Here is a 20,346-nt window from a genome sequence, read left to right as displayed (position 1 = left end):
GACATCCACAAATCTGTCTGTTTAAAAAGCATCTTGGCTAAGATTGCAGTGCAGCACTTGGAACCTTGAACAGCAACTTCCAATGCTGCTATCCAGAGAGAAGCAGAGAGCAATAGAGAGAGTGCGCACAGCGCAACGCTGCAGAAAGAGAGAGAGAGGGAGAGAGAGAGAGAGAGGCAGAGGAACAGCAGAGTGAAGCACCAAGCCACTGATTAATTCAGCCTGTTGCCAGTCACACTGCTGCATGCTGGATATGGGGTAAGAAGGGGAGGGATGAGAAAGGAGAGATGAGGATGTCCTTTAGGATCACATCCCCCTGGGTTTGGGAGGCTGCATTCAAAAGCCAGATAGCCCAAGAAATACACCTGTACAGAAGGCAGAGATGGTATACGCTGAAGCACAAGATGATGCTAACAGAGAACAGGTCTGGGAAAACATATGATACTGCAAGGAAAAGCCAGCTTAGGAGTTGAGAACTCCCATGAACGGTCCCATATTTAAAAAATGTAAAACAGTGCACTTATGAACACAAAACCCAAAGGTGTCAAGCTGTGCATTCTGAAAGCTAATTATTTCAATAAAAATCCACAACCCAAACAACCAGGCCTTCTATTTGCTGAGCTACACTGCCTTGCTCCCTCCTGAGCAACCTCTTGCTCCCAAGCAGGACTTCCCAGCAGCAATCAGGATGGAGAGCAGCAGAAAGTCCCCCCTCCAAGTATCAAATATTCATAGCCTCTCAGGAGGAGACTCCTGCAGAAGGTGCAGTGCAGGTTATTAATAGCAATCTATTGTGTCTGGGGCTTGCCACTTACCCAGAGCTGGGCAGCAGCAGCAATGGAGGAGGGACAGGCAGAGGAAACTGGGCCAACGGAGACAAAGAGTTCAATGCATGTGCCCCAAAAACCCAAAGGGAGGGGAGGAGCAAAACAAAGGTAAGTAGTAATAATAATAAAAAGAATCACAGTAATGACAGGAGCCAAGCCCTTTCTGTACCACAGACAACCTCAATCTAAGCATGCAGTATAGGTACATCCCTGTGTGTGGAGTACTATTTACCATCACCTCTCCTTCCTTTCCTTTACAGTAGTGCTTGTATGTCTTAATTCTTGCTTGACACTATGGTCCAAGTTAAACAAGATCTCATTCCTGTTGCAAAAATGGCGTCTAAAATAACAGAGCAAGGCTTGGATACCTGTCCTGTCCTGCACACGGGGATACCAATCCAATTTTGACAACAAGACTTTCGTCCTTTCCACCTTAAGACCTGCACAAAACCCCTATTTGCTACTTCTCTCCCTCTCCCTTGCCTTTTGATTACATCTGATGAAACATTCTGGAGAACTCAAAAAAGCTTGGTCGTAAGTTTGTGACTTTTTGGCTTGTCCCAATGAAGGTATTACACTTTGGGATTCTTTTCTGACGGACCTGCAAAGTTGCTTTGTATTTTTTAGTTGTTTCTCAATAAACAATAAGGAACCCAGGTGGCGCTGTGGGTTAAACCACAGAGTCTAGGCCTTGCTGATCAGAAGGTTGGCGGTTCAAATCCCTGTGACGGGGTGAGCTCCCATTGCTCGGTCCCAGCTCCTGCCCACCTAGCAGTTCGAAAGCACATCAAAGTGCAAGTAGATAAATAGGGACCGCTCCAGCGGGAAAGTAAACGGTGTTTCCGTGCGCTGCTCTGGTTTGCCAGAAGCAGCTTTGTCATGCTGGCCACATGACCTGGAAGCTGTCTGCGGACAAATACCAGCTCCCTCGGCCTATAGAGCAAGATGAGCGCCGCAACCCCAGAGTTGGACACGACTGGACCTGATGGTCAGGGGCCCCTTTACCCTTTACCTTTACAATAAACAAGCTACAAACAAATTGTGACCCAGAACAGTGGGAACTCAACCTAAGAGTTTTAAGACATCTCTAATGGGCAGTTTTTTCATATATAAAATAAAATTTGATTATTTCCTATGAATGAATCACAAGACAAGATAGATTTTTTCCCCAACTGAAAGCACAAATGCACCTAACTTCTTCTTAAATAGACATGACTGAACTATTCTTTCATTGTGTACCTTTTGTTGTTGTTTAGTCGTTTAGTCGTGTCCGACTCTTCGTGACCCCATGGACCAGAGCACACCAGGCACTCCTGTCTTCCACTGCCTCCCGCAGTTTGGTCAAACTCATGTTCGTAGCTTCAAGAACACTGTCCAACCATCTCATCCTCTGTCGTCCCCTTCTCCTTGTGCCCTCAATCTTTCCCAACATCAGGGTCTTTTCCAGGGAGTCTTCTCTTCTCATGAGGTGGCCAAAGTATTGGAGCTTCAGCTTCACGATCTGTCCTTCCAGTGAGCACTCAGGGCTGATTTTCTTAAGAATGGGTAGGTCTGATTTTCTTGCAGTCCATGGGACTCTCAAGAGTCTCCTCCAGCACCATAATTCAAAAGCATCAATTATTCGGCAATCAGCCTTCTTTATGGTCCAGCTCTCACTTCCATACATCACTACTGGGGAAACCATAGCTTTAACTATACGGACCTTTGTCGGCAAGGTGATGTCTCTGCTTTTTAAGATGCTGTCTAGGCACCACTGTGTACCTAGGCACCACTAAACGCTCCAGTCCCAATTAAGCATACACCACACTGCACAAATTTCCACACTTTGAACTGTCAAGGTGGTTATGCAGATGACAAGACCCCGAAAAGATTTTTTTACACCCATGTGTTTCTCAAGTTAGTGGACAGCCAGCATAGAATAAAAGTTAAGAGTATCAGTCAAACTAGAGACCCCCAACTCAAAATTCCCACTCAGCCACAAGCCTGTTATATGACAGAAGTAGGAAGCCTGTAAACTGGGTACCTTATTAACTCTGCCTGGCCTCCTCATTTGGCTCATGAGGCCATTGCAGTCGTGACCCTCACTTGACATTCTGCATGATTTCAGGTGTGGGGCAGTTAAAGGGAGTTTGCAAGCACCGCCGATCAGCTGTTTGGCAGTGCCTGCAAAAGTCCTCAGCATGAAGGTTACTCTAAAAGGCAGTGAGTGGCCCAACTTCATACAGCAGAGCTGAGGGAAACTGGATCCGGACAGTGGGCCAGATTGTTATCTTGCCTACCCACCTCCATGGTTTGACAGGTGACCCATTTTTGCCTTCATGCTTTGAAATCAAAGGAGAGCAAGAAAGACCATTCATTTGAGGAGCTGATATACCCCCCCTTAGAAAGGAGAGGTTCCAGCTCAGTGGCAGAACTCATGCTCTGAACGGATAAAAGCCCTGGTATATAGAATCACTGATTCTGCATTATATTTCCATTTGAGATTATGGAAGATCTGCTAGTCAGGGGTTACAAGTCTGACACTCCACACAAGGCTGCTCTTTCTATAGGCACCATGAAGTGGTGAGTCCTGACCCAGGCTCTCTGTTGTGTGGCGAAAAAATATCACACACACACACCCCACTATTTCAGAAATTAAAGTTTCTGCATATGGAACTCCTAAGGGGAGCTGAAGGACAGCTGAAGGAAAGGAAAGCATTCGTGGTGCTGGTTGCAAGAAAGAAGCCAGCAGCAAAGGGAGGGGAAAGAAAGAAGGGAGGCAGCATCTTTCTCCAGGGCATTGTGTTTCCTAGACAACATACTCTTTAACTGCACAAAAGGAACAAAGTGTCTTGCACAGCACAAATTCCCACCACCACCACCACCCCACTTTCCTGAATACAATTCCTAGTAAGTAATTAAGCAGCTAAAAACACAGCTACTTGTTGTAACTGGGACACTACCAAGGAAAAGGGAAGTAACACCCCAGGAGCTGGGACTGGGAAACACTCGTACTCCTACAAAACATACACAAAATTCAGCAGGTGGGCTTTTTATAGCAATGCCACTGGCAGACTTTTCTGAAATCTCTCTCACCATCTTGAATGAGCACATGCTGGCACCTCAGACTGTAAAGTCACAGGAAGTTCTCCGATGCGGACATCTCAGCTTAACAGAATAGAGCAGCCTTATTTTATTTTTTTTGAAATGGGAAGAATAGCCTTTTTAACTCTCTTTGGCAGTTGCCTTAACAGAATTTTCTCCTAGCTTTGCTTGGTTTTAAAAAAAAAAAAAAGCTCTCAGTTCACTTCGATTCCAAGCAGGTGCCATGCAGAATATAATCACTTTGCAATACAAAAGCATTCCACTTGCTAGAGGGTAGACCTAAGAACATAAGAAGAGCCTTTGCAGGATCAGGCCAACGGCTCATCTTGTCCAGCATCCTGTTCTCACAGTAGCCAAACAGATGTCTATGACAAGCCTGGCAGTAGGATCTGAGGGGCAACAGCACTCTCCCTGCTTGTGATTCCCAGCAACTGGCATTCAAAGACATATGTACTACCTATAACAGGGGAATGAGAACATAGCCATTGTGGTTAGCAGGCACTGGTAGCCTTATCACCCATGAGTTAGTCTAGTCCTCTTTTAAAGCTCTCCGGTTTGGTGGCCATCACTACCTCCCGTGAGAGCCAATTCCATTGCTGAACAATGCGCTGTGCAAAGTATTGTCTGTCCTAAATCTTCCAAAATTCTGTCGTCCCTGTGTTCTGCTATTATGAAGGGGGGACTTTTCTCTATCTTCTAGTTTCTGGATATCCACGTCCATGCCGCCTCTTCCTTGCCTGCTCTCTAAACTAAAAAGCCCCAAATGCTGCCATCTTTCCTTATAGGAGAGTTGTTCCATCCCCTTGATCATTTCCGTTGCCCTTCCTGAAACATCTCCCAGCTAAAAAGCAGCGTGCGTGTGCATATTGTGTGTGAGAGAGGTGTTAAGTCCAGTAGAAGAAAAGTGGAGTGCTATTTCTCAAGTGGCAGCTATCCCAAGGGAAAGGCAGGGGACGCACCATTGATTAAAATAAGAGATGAAAGGATGGGGGAGATGTCTGAAGAGGTTAAGGCACTTCGTTGCCGCTTCTGTTCACATTGTGAGCAGCATGAAAAATAAGGGCATGAACTCTAGCAAAAGGCACAGCCCTGTATTGCTTTGCATCCGCTCATGACTACATGACCTTGATATGTGTCTGTGCCTCATCAATTACTTGCATGTGGAGCTTGCACAAACGTAAGCTGTATCAAGGTAATTCTACAGAAAGCACAATATGGTAAGGGGAACAGCAGCACATTAAAATGGGATGGATTGGTCAAGACGAAGTAGAAAGGTGCAGAACTTTTAAGATCCAGACACAACAAAGTAAGGGAGGCAGAGGTGCAGGTGGTGATATTCAGTATGATAGACAAGTCAAATTAGATAGTGTGGTAGGGGAAACTGGTAAAAGCACACAGCTCATTCACACTAAACCACAGTTTATTTTAACTATGCTTTAATTTGGCATGCAAACCAGGCTACTATTGGATGCATGCATTCCAGTACTAAAGAACAGTGGACTCCAATTAAAAAGAAAAAGACTGCAAAAAGCCATGGAAAAAGCAGATACACTGGATAATGGAAGAAAGAACTTGCATTGGTGATTATATTGTTCATCCCAATCACCACTACCAATGGGATTTATTACAGTACTCATTATTGCAACAATGGGGCTTTCCATGAAGAGAAATTGTCCTTTTCCCTGCGCTGTTGTTTCATCACAGAGAAAATAAAATGATCCAGAACAGTGACATAATGGGAACAGTGACATAATGGCTCCTTTTAAAACCTATGCTAAACCATAGTTTAGTTTAGTGTGATGTGAAGGAGCGGAGGTGAGCCTTGGGCTTCCACATTCAGTCCCTCCCTGGCACAGGTGGGAGTTGTTTAGAAGCTTGTGCTTCTGTTTTTGTTCAACCACAGCCTGTTGTGTCCCCTACAGCAATAAATTGTGGCTACATTAATTATGCTTTTGTTTTTGTTTTTTTCAAAAGGCAATTTCATCTACTTCCTAGTTCAGCCTCAGCTGCTGAAGTAAATCCGCTACTACAGCACCTGTGATCAGGGCCCCTCCAGTAGCTGATTTTAAAACCTCTAAGAAAGAAGAATTCACCACCTTTCAAGGCAGGCTGTTGCACTGTCATACAGCTTGAACCAGGAAATAATTTATTACATTTAGATTAAATCATTTCTCTCATGATTTGAACAATAGAAAAGCAATCTGCTCCATGATCTATGTCAGGGGTAGGCAATCTAAGGCCCATGGGCCAGATGTGGCCCAATCGCCTTCTCAATCCAGCCCGCAGATGGTCCAGGGATCAGCGTGTTTTTACATGAGTAGAATGTGTCCTTTTATTTAAAATGCATCTGTGGGTTATTTGTGGGGCCTGCCTGGTGTTTTTACGTAAGTAGAATGTGTGCTTTTATTTAAAATGCATCTCTGGGTTATTTGTGGGGCACAGGAATTCGTTCATATTTTTTTCCAAAATATATGGTCTGAGGGATGGTGGACTGAAAAAGGTTGCTGACCCCTGATCTATGTGGTGGCCCTTCAAATATCTGAAGATGGCTATTCTATAATCTCTAAATTTTAAAATCTCCAAAACAGGGTGGATTTGATTTAAATCACGATTTAAATCACGATTTAAATCACTAGTCAGTAAGGCTTGATTTAAATCATAGTTTTCTACATAAAGACTAATTCTTGCTGGTATAACTTTAATATGCAAGTAGATGAAGATTTTTAGAATAACAACTTTTCATATTAGTTTTTTTATCCCCAGTTTAATGGGTTATTCATATTTGGACAACTTTACTGTTGTACTTAGGAAGGAGAAAAATAATCATTACCTTAATAATAACAATTTAAATAGATTTATTCAACTGAAACAATAACATTACAGCATATGTTATTTGCTTAAACAAACATCCATGTTTGTTAACTAATTTGGCTAAACAAAAACAATATATATATATTTTAAGACTCTCAGCCCAGCTTACACATGAAAAACGTAAAAACTGTCCACTCCAAACAATCAGAAAAATATTGTTTCTATTCTATTCACTGAACTTCTTGAAACTTAGAACTGAAGGGGTTGTTTCTGTATTCATAGGTTTGTAGAACAATAGGATTAAGGTCTTTTTCTCAACTCTGTTCATGTTATAACATTTTTGCTGTGAAGAAGAGGCATGTGATCTCTGTTGAGTCAAATTCAGTTTTGAGAACTGCAAAAGTAAACCAAGCATCTGTGATAATATCTTGTAGGCAGAGAAACTGCCCAATAATCTTACAAAAACCTCTGGAAGAGCATGACATTGTGAATGGATTAATGGAATTTATTTACCCAAAAAATTAAACATATACAACCTTATTCTACATAATTAAAAAACTAATCTTTATTTCATGATGGAATAACCTTTGGATGGTAATATATTTTCCTCAAAAAGCATTTTATTTTAAAAAATCCTATTTAAATAAAAAAAATCGATTTAAATAAAAAAAATCCGATTTAAATAAAAAAAAATCCGATTTTTTTGATTTTTTTTAAAAAATCATTGATTTTTATCCACCCTGCTCCAAAATAAATATACCCAGCCCCTTCAGCCTTTGCTCACAAAACCTGATCACCAGGTTCCCTGCTCTACTCTGGATGTTACAATATGCCAGTGTTTTTTTTAAGCTGCAGTGTCCAGAACTGTGAGTCCTGATCAAAGAAGAACAGAGTGATACCTTGAATTCTCATGCAATCTAGAATTGCACTAGCCTTTTTAGACACCAGACCACACTACTGACTCACGTTTAGCAAGTGCACTCCCATATCCTTTTCAAATGTGCTGTTAAGTCATTTGTCACCCATCCTGTATCTTGACATCTGAGTCTTCCCACCAGAGAGCAGAACTTTACACTTAAGTCTGCAAAACTTCATTTTGTTGCTTTTGGCTTAGTTTTCCATCCTGTCAAAATAATTTTAACCCTGCTTTGAAGTTGGCTTGTTTCACACAAACTTAACTGTTTTTTGGTCCAGACAACACGACAAGCTGCTATTGAGCAAAAAGCAGACGTTTCCAAAATCTCTATCTGAACCAGAGTTAAACTGAGAGGAAAAACAGCAAAACTGGATTTGCTAACTGCTATCCCAGAGAGGGGACTCTTTCTTCTTGCCAGCATTAAACAGAATGAGGAATCAGAACAGATAACTTGCTGGTTAAATTGAATTTCAAAGATTTCTGAATGACCTCTTAGGATATTTGCTCTCTTGTTCTGCAATGTCTGGTTCTTAGCCAGGACTGGATGCCAAGCTGCACCACATCTAAGCAACGGTTATTCTCAGCCACTATTGGCAGTGGAACTGTGTGGATGGCAGAGACTAGACAATAAACCCCTTATCTTTCAGAGTCTCAGGTTCTCTGACAATGCAGCTGTGAAGATTGGGTTTCTTCAGCCCCACAATACTTCCTGCGCCATTTTTTTTTTGCCAACTTGGCCAGTACCTCTAAAAAAATGCACTTTGATGTTTTTAAGTTACATCAGGTGAGCCACATAGTCACTAGTGAATCATCCTGTACACTCAGTAAAAAAACCACACACACACAAAAATGCACCATCTCAGGGTAGAAATGAACTGGCAACCAGTGCAATTGTTTTAAGACCGAGATTATGTGAGTTCTAAACTGAACTGTAGCCAATAATCTGGCTGCTGCATTTGAGACTTGCTGAAGTTTTGTGTTATCTTCAAAGGCAGCGCCATGCAGCACAGTGTAATAATCCAATCGTGCCAGAGCATTGAGTACTACAGCAATCATCTCTGCTCAAAAGGAAAGCTGGAAAACCGGCTATAAGTGAAAAAAGCCACCTGAGTCTCCCATAACAATGCTGGATCCAGAGATATCCCCAAACTATGAGGAAGTAACGATGACAGAGAAGTAATATTTCTTCACTCTCTTCATAGAAATACATGCTTGGTTCCTAAACAGACATGCCCCATATTGCACAAAAAGGTTTTACGTTTCAGTTGTTCCAAGAAAATGCCACCACTGTCTGAGATCATGAAAGCATTTCTACAAGGTACAGTAATTGCTGTATATCTCACACTGATCAATACCAAAATGGGTCACTGAGCCATTATTAGCAAGCTTCGTTAGGTTTATTGAGATGCAGCATACACTATTGTTCGGTTAGTAGGGCAAAAGATGTACAAAATTCAAGAGGAGAAAATGTCCTGAGTCCTAAAGAGACATCATGGAGGGGCTGAGGGTCAGGACTGGAGGAAGAAGAGTCAGAGGATCATTTTGTTGATGACTTTGGGGCATGGCCCAGTGGGTATGGAGGGGCTGTGCCAGGACCTCAAGAGGGGGGTGGAGTTACAAATGAGGAGTCAGATCCTGGGGAGGGTCTCAGTGGTGTAATCTGTCAGCACTCTGCTTTACCCCCTTCTTCATCACACAAGCACCTTGTACCCACTTCACACCATGCTTCTGTGCTTTTTTCACCTCTGATCTTGGCACCCACCCACCCACCCCCCGCACTGCTGGAGCCTGCCTTTAGCCCATCCTCCCAGGAGGACTCAGACACTTAGTTTGGTTTTGAGGAGCAGCTGTCCCCTTCTCCGTCACCTAGCTCATGGAGGTGCCAACATAGCCAAGAACAGACAGCTCAGGTCCAGCCTCCAGAAGTTCGCTTTTGCTTGCCCACTTGCCATGCTGAACTTGTGCCGCCCCATTCCCATATAACAGGAACTCAGAGGGTGTGCTGTTTTCTTGGATCAATGCCTTAGCCATGTATCTGCTGTGCCTTTGACCCTGTTTTTTCCTATATATCTACTGACCTGGGCATTAAAGATTATAGCAGAAGCCTTACTCCAAGTTCGAGTTCTTCATTCAGTGAGAGCCAAGACAGATATGCAGATTTGCCCCTAACCATACAGAGAAAGTACGCTACCAGAATTCCTCCATCCCTCATTATCTCAAAGTAACAGCTATAAGTAATGCACATACCCATTAACACAATACAGAACACATCATTTGGTGCAGTTTTTGATCCCATGCAAATGTCCAAATATCCCAGGGCAAAATTTTTGACTCTGTGGTAGCTTGATCATCCAGACTGACCTGCCAACCAAGAAGGCTTTTGCCACACTTTAGATGTAAATGCATCAAAGAATGTGTGGCCGAACAACATATTTATTTATCCATCTGCAAAGTAAAAATCTCAAGATTCATTCTCTCTCTCTCTCTCTCTCTCTCTCTCTCTCTCTCTCTCTCTCTCTCTCTCTACCCCACATAGTTATGGGACTTAATTGTACAGCATTCCCCAACCTAGTCTCTTCCTACAGACTACAACTCCTATCAGTTCCAGACAGAATGGCCAATGGTCAGGGACGATGGTTGTTGCAGTCCAACAATATCTGGAGAACACTAAAACACATGGAGGGCATGTGATTAAGGAAGGCTAGCCTCTGACTGAAGTAGCTGTGAGGGGGCAGAGCATTGGGCAAGGTTTCTATTGATCAGCAAGTTTGTGTCTTGGAGTTCCCTCTAATCCTCCAACCTTCAGAGTTTATTACTGTCCTTGTGATTTTTCCTTCCTGTTCCCAGGCTGCTCACTTTTTTAAAAGCAAGTCAGCGCATGTTGCACAATGAGGGCTGGATTTCCAAAGAAAAGGGCAGTGATACCCCAACAGTTGTAGCCACATCCTCTTTTAATGCGCACACAAGAACATCTCACAATACAGCACAATGAGATCACAAAACACACCTGTGAGAGAAGTGTTAATGCCAAGGCTGTAATTGGCATTCCTCATCCCAAACATTTTCCTATTGCCCCTACCAAATAGCCTGTCCTCGCCACACAACTATTGCAATTGCAAAATTACTTTAAAACAAACCAACAACAACACGCCATGGGTGATTTAAAAACTCCAATAGTTGAATTGTTCCCACTTCATCTGGTAATAGGTAGCAAATACACTACCCAGGGATAAGCTATGCCTGTTCAGATCAGGATATGCACCTGCCTCAAGATACCAAGGATAAAGCTAGATTGAGCATATTCAGCTAATAAAAGGATGCTACCCTTTCACATTGCTAACACATTATTCAGTCTGGCACTTGCAGTGCTACGTAGACCTAGAAAGTATGATTCCTCTACTAGGATCCCCAAGGTGGACTCCATAGGAACTATGGGCACCCTCAGACATCAAAGCCCCTGCCTGTCCTAATTTGCTTGTTTCTTTATTTTAAAGAGACTTTTTCCAGGGGTGTTTCCTGTTTGGGGGAAGGTGTGCTGCCTCCTTTTTTTGTCTATGCTCAAAAAGGACCCCTTTTTGAGGACCCCTATTCCACACAACCCATATGAACAAGATGAACTGTCCTAAAATACACATGCTTGGATCAGATTGAACAAAGCATAAGGAATGCCAAAGGATAAGGGATGCCATCCTACCAGCATTCCATATAAAACAATCTCTCTGGAAAGATGCAGGTTAGGAAGCCATGGAGAAAGCATAAACAGTAATACTTAATTCCTAAATGCACAGCCAAAACAAGACTCCACCTGACATCAAAAGTCCCTTTCTACCAACAAAAGGCAGTCTGTCTTGGGATTTGGTTTCATGGGCTTTCTTCTGAAGCAATAAATCCAGAAGTAGGTTTGTGAAATAAAATAGATTCACACACCAGTTCTTCTAGCATTTCTCTCTCCTGTTTTTCTGCTTTCCCCCCTTTTAATCACTGTATGACTCCATCACTGAGAACTTGGAATTTAGTGGACATTGATGTTTTCAAGGGATCACACTTGCCCCCATTCATTTGGAGGAAGAAGCAAGTTAACAAGTAGCTGGGTCACATACAATTGGCATCATTTCTGCAACAACTGTAGCCATGAAAAACTGTTAAAATCACAGAAAGTGGGCAAACAGCCTAAGATCATACAGTGGTACCTCTGGATACATACCCGATCCGTTCCGGGGTGCCATTCGGCCCCCCAAAAGTACGTATCCAGAGCTGCACTTCCACTGTGAAGTACACAGGACGCTTCTGCGCATGCGGCAGAACCCGGAAGTAAACACTTCCGGGTCCACTGCGTTCATATCCTGAAAGTACGCAACCTGCAGCGTACTTAACCCGAGGTATGACTGTATAAAGTTCTGTGCCATGGGCCTGATGGCTGTGGATAAAATCTTGAAAAGTGAAAAGAAGGCTCAAAAGCAGCTTTCCAAAGTTAATAATTTCAGAACTAATCTCATGGTTTTGTAAGTTTCACAGTGTGGCAACACAATCACACATTGATCATCCTTAATAAGAAAAAAGCAAGATCTTTGTTAACCAACTATTGCTGCCAGAAGAACAGCTTACATTCAAGTTCACAAGCTATATCTCTCAAGAAGTTCAACATATCCCACAGCAGTAACCCTTGGCATTCATCTTGTCCACGAGAACATTATGTAAACTGTGTTATATATGCTTATGATTACTCAGAAGTAACCTCCACAGTTGTAAAGGGGAAGTACTGTAGAGGAAAAACACACAGAAAGTAAATATGAATCTGGGTTTCCAGGTTCTCACCAGTGAAAGCCATTCTGATATTAAGAACACTTAACCACTCATCATCTTCCAACTAAAGTCAACCAGAAGCAAATTCAATAGAGAGATTCATCTAGAACAGGCATACGCAACCTTGGCTCTCCAGATGTTCTGGAACTACAACTCCCATGATCCCTGACCACTTGCCCTGTTAGCTAGGGATCATGGGAGTTGCAGTTCCAAAACATCTGGAGAGCCAAGGTTGCCTATGCCTGATCTAGAACTACAGTAGCTACAACATGACCAAAAAACCTACCTGACACTTCTCCTTGGAGTCCATCGTTACTCAGTGGACAGAGCATACCCAAAAGACCACAAGCACCATTCTGTAAGAGGTCTTCTTCTAGATAACGTATGAAGCTCTATTAGCGTGCTTTAGTGACAACATCTACGGAAACAAAAGGGGTTAAATGTCACTCTTTTACCTTCACTCTCTCTTTAAGTAAAGCACTTTGGAGAATTCAAGATCACAACTGATCTAGACAGATGAGAAAACAGAAGATGGTTCTAATTGTATCTAATCTTCTGCAACTCTTCCACCCCACCACTAAATAGGGTCCATCTGTATTAACTACCGAAAAGGCCAGTACCATGGGCAAAATGAAATCCCCTGTAAGGCATAACATAATTATTGCCTTGGCACTGAACACATTTTCTTGACACGTTGAAGAGAACTGCCAAGCTCAGCATCTAAGAAAGAAGCCAGATTTCATCAGGTGCTGCAGAGATGGCATGCTCAAATGCCAGCCAGGAAGCTTGTGATAGAGCTGCCTGTCACTAATAGCTATTTGTCTTGTTATTTTTATCTCTGACCAGGTCCCTGCCCAGATAATCTCCAATGGAGCCTGTAGTCATGACTCTCCCGCTATCTGAAACAACACATCAAATCTGCTTTGACAAGGTGGTTACACTACAGGGTCGAGCACCAGCCAGATCCGTCACTGGCTAGAGAAAGGTACTAGATCATCAGTAAAGAAAATCTTAGCATAGCTGGAATTAACAGAACCTAGCTGGCAAGCTGTTTCTCCCAACAAGCGTTTTGTGACCTGTGGGTCAAATTCCAATCATAGTCTGTGCCTCAGTTGTAGACTTGCTAGATGTCAGAGTCTGACTCAGCTCTTCTACCAGCTACTAAAGTCAAGGTTAAAATCTAGTCAATCTTTGAAAGCAACAGAATTGTTTTCAGTAATAAGACTGGTCTGTATTTCCACATGCATTGGGGGGAATCTAATTTAACTTGACTTTGCACACTCAAACACATCATTTTATTTAGAAGCATAAAGTGGTTTTTTTTCAGCTAGACACCACCAAATGCAACATAGAAAATCAAGAAAACCAAAATACATGTATATCATATACTTAATGAAAAACATTAAAATAGAAATATGCATAGAGTACTCAAGTAGGAATCCTAATAGCATCAACAGTATCACCACAATCCAGGAACCCAAAAGAGAAAAATATAATATGTTACTGATGAGCTGTAACACTGATTTGTTCTTGAAAACAGGAGAGTTCTAAGCAGGATTTCTAGTGTTTAGGGAGCAAGGCAAGGGAGCAGCGCATAATCCTTTGCAGAATAAATTATACAAAAGCAGAGTAAGTTATAGAAAATCAGTATATAGGTATGTGGAATTTGGCATATAATATATCAAGGATGCAGAATTTAGCTCTTTGTGGTGCAATTTCATTTAGTGTGAAGTACACACAGCATTGACCATATTCAGCACATCTTGCTAACTAAACAGGTAGAGCCCTCAGTCATCTCCTAGAAATTCCTTTGAGTTATGCTTTCAGTCTGGCACATCCTCAGAATTTGCCTTCAGTTTGAACTGTGTCCCTGATTTCCATTATCTGAAGCCCAGGATGGAAAGGATTCTCACTAGCTTAATCTTGCCCTGTCAGCCCAGTTCAGGAATAGAATGCTACAAGGAGATGTTTTCAGAGCACAGCAGATGATGGCAGCTGCAGAATGAAAGGAAGCTGTAGCACAAATCTTGCTGAAATAGTTCATGCTCTGCCTTTAACACACAAATACCTGTAGCAGAATGGGGAATAAGATGCTCTGGTTGGTGGTCTGTTCTTGCTTTAAAAACTATTAACAATTGCACTCTGAAATAGTGCAAATTTGGAAACATATAGCTTCAAAATGACTGTCAAAAAAAGCAGAAAATGCCTGAAGCAAGATCAAAATAAAAATACTCCCACCTACCCTGCAAAATATAAAATAAAAATGATGATCTAACATAATCTTAGTTCTTAGCAATAGAAGCACAATTCTGTGCCACTTAATAGAGAAGGTCAAGAAGCAAGACAGCTGTGTAGGACAGGAATATGGGCTGCACTGCAGTGAGACATTCTGTCTCTGGCAGCAAGCTGTAATGTGATCTTAAAAGCAAACCATGCCTCCTGACCATCAGCATTTGAACTATAATACCTGAAACTTTACCTCTCACCTCAAAAACAAAGAACAAGCAGTGATCCCCATTTCTCAGCATCTAGCCAATGGTCTCCTCTATACAGCCTTAAGCTACCTGACAGCAATAAAAGGAAGCTACATAATGACACCCTTAGCGCTTACCTACACCTACATTGCTTTGTTCAGATATGGTTTTCACAACCTGATTTGCCTTTAACCAGCTACACCTCAAGGCTGTATGGGATGTATTTGCTTATACTGTATGTCTATTCTCCTAGATCTTTTATAAAGAAAACATGTTTTAAAAAGCTGCAGCCATTGTATGCATTCACCATTTTATCAGTACAATGGCTGGCCACATCCAGCGCCAAAGCAAAATTTATATTGTTCCTGGTTGCACGAGCAAATTTAATCAAGTTAGATGTGCTACCTACAGCTTAATTGAATGGTGTGGGGTTAAAGGATTTCAAGTTTGTCAGACATAAGGAAACTACAACAACTCTCTTTTGGACATTATAAAAAAACATATAGGGAATATGCAACGTTCAAAATTTCAGACTGCCTTTGTTGAATAAGCTAAAAACCTTTGGACGCCAAGATCCTACCCTTGTCCCATGACTTTGTCCCAGATCTCCCACAGGTGTGCAGCACAATTTCCCCTCCGAGTTTTGCAGCTGGAGGGAGATGGGATCTTCTGTGGTTGTGGAAGCCCAGCACAACTGTGGTGATGACCACAGGTCCTCTCTCCAGCTTTAAACTCAAGAATTGAGAAGCAGAGGAGAGACCTGTTCGGCACTGAGCTGCTGAGGCTCTTCAAAGGGGTTCAGCAACACAGTGCCCAAAGGGCCAGCAGGACTTGGGTTTGCTTTGATGCTGGGGGTAGGCAGGTGCTTGTTCTGAGCACCACCCAAAACCAAAGCAGCCAACCACATTCTCCACCTTTGGAGCAAAAGACTAGGGCTTATTTTGGGTGGGCAGTCTGCATGCCCGTTACCCCTGCCATCCCTCAGTATATCCCTTCCATTGGTTTCAAAAGGTCCAGGGTCACATCCAAACCATGCATGTAAAGCACACTTAAAGCACATGGCTTCCCACAAAGAATCTTGGGAACTGTAGTTTGTTAAGAATGCTGGGAATTGTAGCTCTGTCAGGGCTAAACTACCGCTCCCAGAGTTCTTTTCGGGAAGCCACGTGTTTTAAATATGTGGTGTGGATGTGGCCCTAGATCTGCACCCAAACCTATATCTGGAATTATTACATGGAAGCGACAAAGCATGTTAGCAAATTCAGACCATTAACAATCCAGTCTAGTCTCATCTTGGGTGGTTTGGGGATCACATACCTACCATGCTGGCATAGTGATGCTTGGAATTATCACAAAAAAGTAGCAAAGTCTGCTAGCAAATTCAGGCCATAATAGTGTAGAATAAGCTTGGGTTTGGATGTGGGAAACTCTCCCATGTTCACTGGTTAAATGTTGCAAAAGTCAAACTCCCCCATCCTAACCTACAAAACAGGGTTATTGTGACAGATGCAGCACAATCCTACACATGATTCCACAGAACTAATATTCATTGCATTCAAAAGGGCCTATTCTCTGGAAGCAAACACAGGACTGCAGTATCAAGGCACAATCATGAGCTCTTTGCAGGAAGGGTAGGATACAAATGGAACAATGAAATAAAACCTGCTCATTGGCAGACATGAGCCCCCTAAATTTAAACACCTCTATAAGATCATTTCCGGCCTAAGAGCTGACTAGTTCCTCTATTGTTTTACACATATGATGTAAGGGAAGCAACATATATAGTCTCTGCAGGTACATTTTCTGTGACATTTCAAAGTCATTATTTTTTATGAGAAAAAAAACTCTAAAAGAAAATTATCTAAATGATCCCATCCAAATCACATTATATAAATTATGCAGACTCCACATTGGTTATTGGAAGGAGGAAAATGTTTCGGGCGTAGTTAGAGAATATCTCCACTAAGGCTAGCATACCCTTTCCACCACTGAGCCACGAAACATATACATGGCATTGTTTAACAAAGCAGAAACTAAATGACTCCCCAGTAAAATTAAGAAAGCTAAGGGCAAGTAGAAAGTCTGCGAACTCAATTCAAGTACTCAGAACAAATTCCTAGGCCCATGATTACTTCTGTCTATGTGTATTTCTTTTACACCAAACTCTGGTTGGTAGATCTTAGTGTTCTAACAAGATTAAAAACAGATCTCACCAGCCTGAAGTCTCCTCACCCCAGTCAACAGGGCACCAAACCAGAAAAAAACAAGTTACAGTGAAATAAATGAGCCTTACTTCTGCATAGACATATGTAGGATTGCACTGTTGATATTTAATTTTGTTTACTACCCAAACCGCTATGGCTTGTAACCAGCATTGTAGTCAGTTAGGCACAGGAGTAGTAATCAATCCAATTAACTATAGTTTTAAAAATCTGACTACTAAGCAAACCTCTATGGAGACGAGCAGGAAGGTTGAATGAATGAAATTTATTACTGTCAGAGACCAGCTTGTGAAAAACAAATGGAACTACAATCCCAAAAGCAAAACAAACATTTAAAACAATATACAACAACGGATTTTGAGTTAAAAAATGTGGTAGGCATATAAACACATAAAAACTTTAAGATAGACTACCATAGAGAAATGACCCAGAGACGCCCGTGGATCTGAGTTTGGGAATTTTATTAACAAACTAGATTGAAATGGGGGGTGGTCTGTGCCTACAGATCTATGCGCAGAATCTGGCGACCATCCGGGTCATCTTGTGATCTTTGCCTAACAGGAGAAGATTGAATTTTTGCTTTACCGGGAAGCAAGCCTCACCAGCAGGGGGTCAATGGTTTCTCTACGTGCCTCATTGTAAATGTAAAGGTAAAGGGACCCCTGACCATTAGGTCCAGTCGTGACCGACTCTGGGGTTGCGGCACCGAGGGAGCCGGCATACAGCTTCCGGGTCATGTGGCCAGCATGACAAAGCCGCTTCTGGCAAACCAGAGCAGCACACAGAAACGTTGTTTACCTTCCCGCTGTAGCGGTATCTATTTATCTACTTGCACTTTGACATGCTTTCGAACTGCTAGGTTGGCAGAAGCTAGGACCAAGCAACGGGAGCTCACCCCATCGCGGGGATTCAAACTGCCGACCTTCTGATCAGCAAGCCCTAGGCTCTGTGGTTTAACCCACAGCGCCACCCACTGTCCCTTATATCCGCCAATGGACAGGCGCAAATTCTCTGGTCATATGGGACTTTTTTAAAGGATCCTTCCAAGACCGGTGAGGGCAGAGCTGAGGTTCTGACAAGTGTAAAAGCCCTTCTTGCATTTTTGGACAAAAGAAAAAAGAGATATGCTGCTGGTGCAGCTATATCTCTCTCGATTTCTACAATTTTGTAGTCGGGGCACCTTAAACAGTCCTATTGTCCCTCAGTGTCTATAATTCTTTGCCTAACCATAGCTTTAGCTTGGCCCAAGCGCAGACTTAGAAGGGCTTGAGGGGCAATCAAAACCCAGTTTCTGAAGAGTGTTCAGGACTGCTGTCTGCCAGCCTGACTGGAACTGGTCACGAAGGATCAGTGGAGCTATAAAACGGGGGAGCAGTTTCAGTGAAAGACATTTATAGATTGATGTTAGACTGATGAGAGCCTCCACTCTCATCGTCCCCATTTTTAGTCTGATCCATGCATTTGATACACCTCTGGGGACTTGTAGGAGGGCTCTAAGGAGTTTGGATTGCACTCTTTCGAGGAGGGAGAAAGCAGAAGATGGCAGGCCCAGAAAGGATCCATAAAGGAGCTGTGCCAACGTTTTGGCCTTGGCCTTTTAGGGCCACGGGGCCGAAAAAACCCCCTTGAGTTCTAAAAAAATTGAGGATGCAATTTGCTGTTTTTCCCCCAGAGCTCCCAATGGAATTTATGTGTAGTTTATTGGATCCTGAAGCCTGGACTACCATTCCTAAATACTTATAGTTTGAGACTTGTTCTAGTTTATGGCCTTGGAGTTCCCAGCTTCTAAGCTTTAGTTTCCCCCCCGAAAGCAAGAATGTTGGTCTTTTGGTAGTTTAAATTAAGACATTCCGTTTCACAGTAGGCTGCAAGCTTTCTTAATTCTCTTTTGAGCCCAATGGGGGTTCTGGATAGAACTACTGCATCATCAGCGTAAAGCAAAACCAAAATATGCTGATTTGCTAGCTTCAGGGGGTGGAATTCTTGGTTATTGAGAGCGGTTACTAAGTTATTGAAATAAAAATTTAATAATTAGGGGGGGGGAGGCACCCTTGCCTGACTCCCTTAAAGGTTTCAATGGGGTCCGTTATGTGTCCAAAGTGGCTACACCTAACTCTAAGAGCCGTATTTGAGTGAAGTGCCTGGATTAAAAACAGGAGCCTTCTGTCTATGAAGTTTGTCCCAAATTCTAGTTCTAGGGACTGTGTCGAAGGCTGCTTTTAGATCTACGAAGGCGGTGTATAGTGAGGCCTGTCCTCCTGATTTGTACTTTTCTATAAGGTGTTGTAGCGTTAGACAGAGATCTATCGTGGACCTTCCGGGTCTAAAGCCCACTTGTTCTATTGCCAGAATGTCTTCATTCTCTAACCACTCCGTAAACTTTTATGCAAGTGCTTTGTGTAGAGTTTACTAATCACACTTAGTAAGCTAATCGGCCTATAGTTCGCAGGATCCCCTCTATTGCCCTTTTTATAGAATGGGACTATTATGGCTGTTCCCCATTCCCTTGGAATGCGGCCAGTGTCGTCTATGTAAGTAAAGAGGGTGACTAGGAAAGGCGCCTGTGATAAGCAGGAATTTTTAGTACCAATTACATTGTTGCGAAAAATGGATTCTGCTAATACCTTAAAAGGTGAATTTGAGGGATTTGTTTTCTGCATTATTTAGTCAAAAGACGACATATGATCAACGATATGGTGATCCTGAAATATTTACCTAAAAATGGTCCATTAGTTAAAAACAGGCTTTTTCTTAAATTTAAAAAGAAAGCTTTTAAAATCAGCTGACCATCAGAGGAAACTTCCACAAAGTGCATTGGGCGGGCACACTTGCCCAGCCAACCTCTCCCAACAAGGCACCCTCCAGCTGTTGCTGGACTACAACTCCCATCATCCCCAACCAGTGGCCATGTTGTTGTATGCCAACGTCTGGAGGGTACCTGGTTAGGAAAGTAACGATGTGCAGAATAGTACTTGAAAGGATGAGTAGGGAGCATCTCGTTTATATATGCTGCAGTACTGTAATGTTCTCCTCATTATGCTGCTGGAACATAGCAACGTAGGTGACTGCCTGGTTACTTCCAACGTCTCTTGCGCTTGGTTATACAGTTATGCAATACACCGGGCAAAGTGCAGAACGTTCCTTAACGCGTGTCAGGGCGTTCACCGCGCGGGAAGCACGGCATGGACCTGCTAACACTGCAGTGTCAG

General features: G+C 42.6%; 1 protein-coding gene across 5 annotated transcripts in view; it reads right to left on the bottom strand.

Annotated features, from left to right (window-relative positions):
- The window catches only part of TMEM94 (transmembrane protein 94), a 72,631-nt gene that overhangs the window by 51,526 nt on the left and 759 nt on the right, over nucleotides 1–20,346 (bottom strand). For 4 of the 5 annotated variants that reach the window (XM_035104456.3, XM_035104457.3, XM_035104458.3 and 1 more), the window contains exon 2: nucleotides 12,728–12,859. The exons of the other annotated variant lie outside the window; for it this stretch is intronic. In XM_035104456.3, the coding sequence (XP_034960347.1) occupies nucleotides 12,728–12,751 (24 nt within the window). In that variant the 5' untranslated portion in view covers nucleotides 12,752–12,859. The remainder of the gene's footprint in view (nucleotides 1–12,727; nucleotides 12,860–20,346) is intronic. 5 annotated transcript variants of the gene reach the window in all.

This window comes from Zootoca vivipara, chromosome 2 (assembly GCF_965207765.1).
Source record: "Zootoca vivipara chromosome 2, rZooViv2.hap1.1, whole genome shotgun sequence".
Taxonomy (NCBI): Eukaryota; Metazoa; Chordata; class Lepidosauria; order Squamata; family Lacertidae; genus Zootoca; species Zootoca vivipara.
The sequence above is the reverse complement of the archived record's forward strand: the minus strand, read 5'-3'. Positions and strand labels throughout refer to the sequence as shown.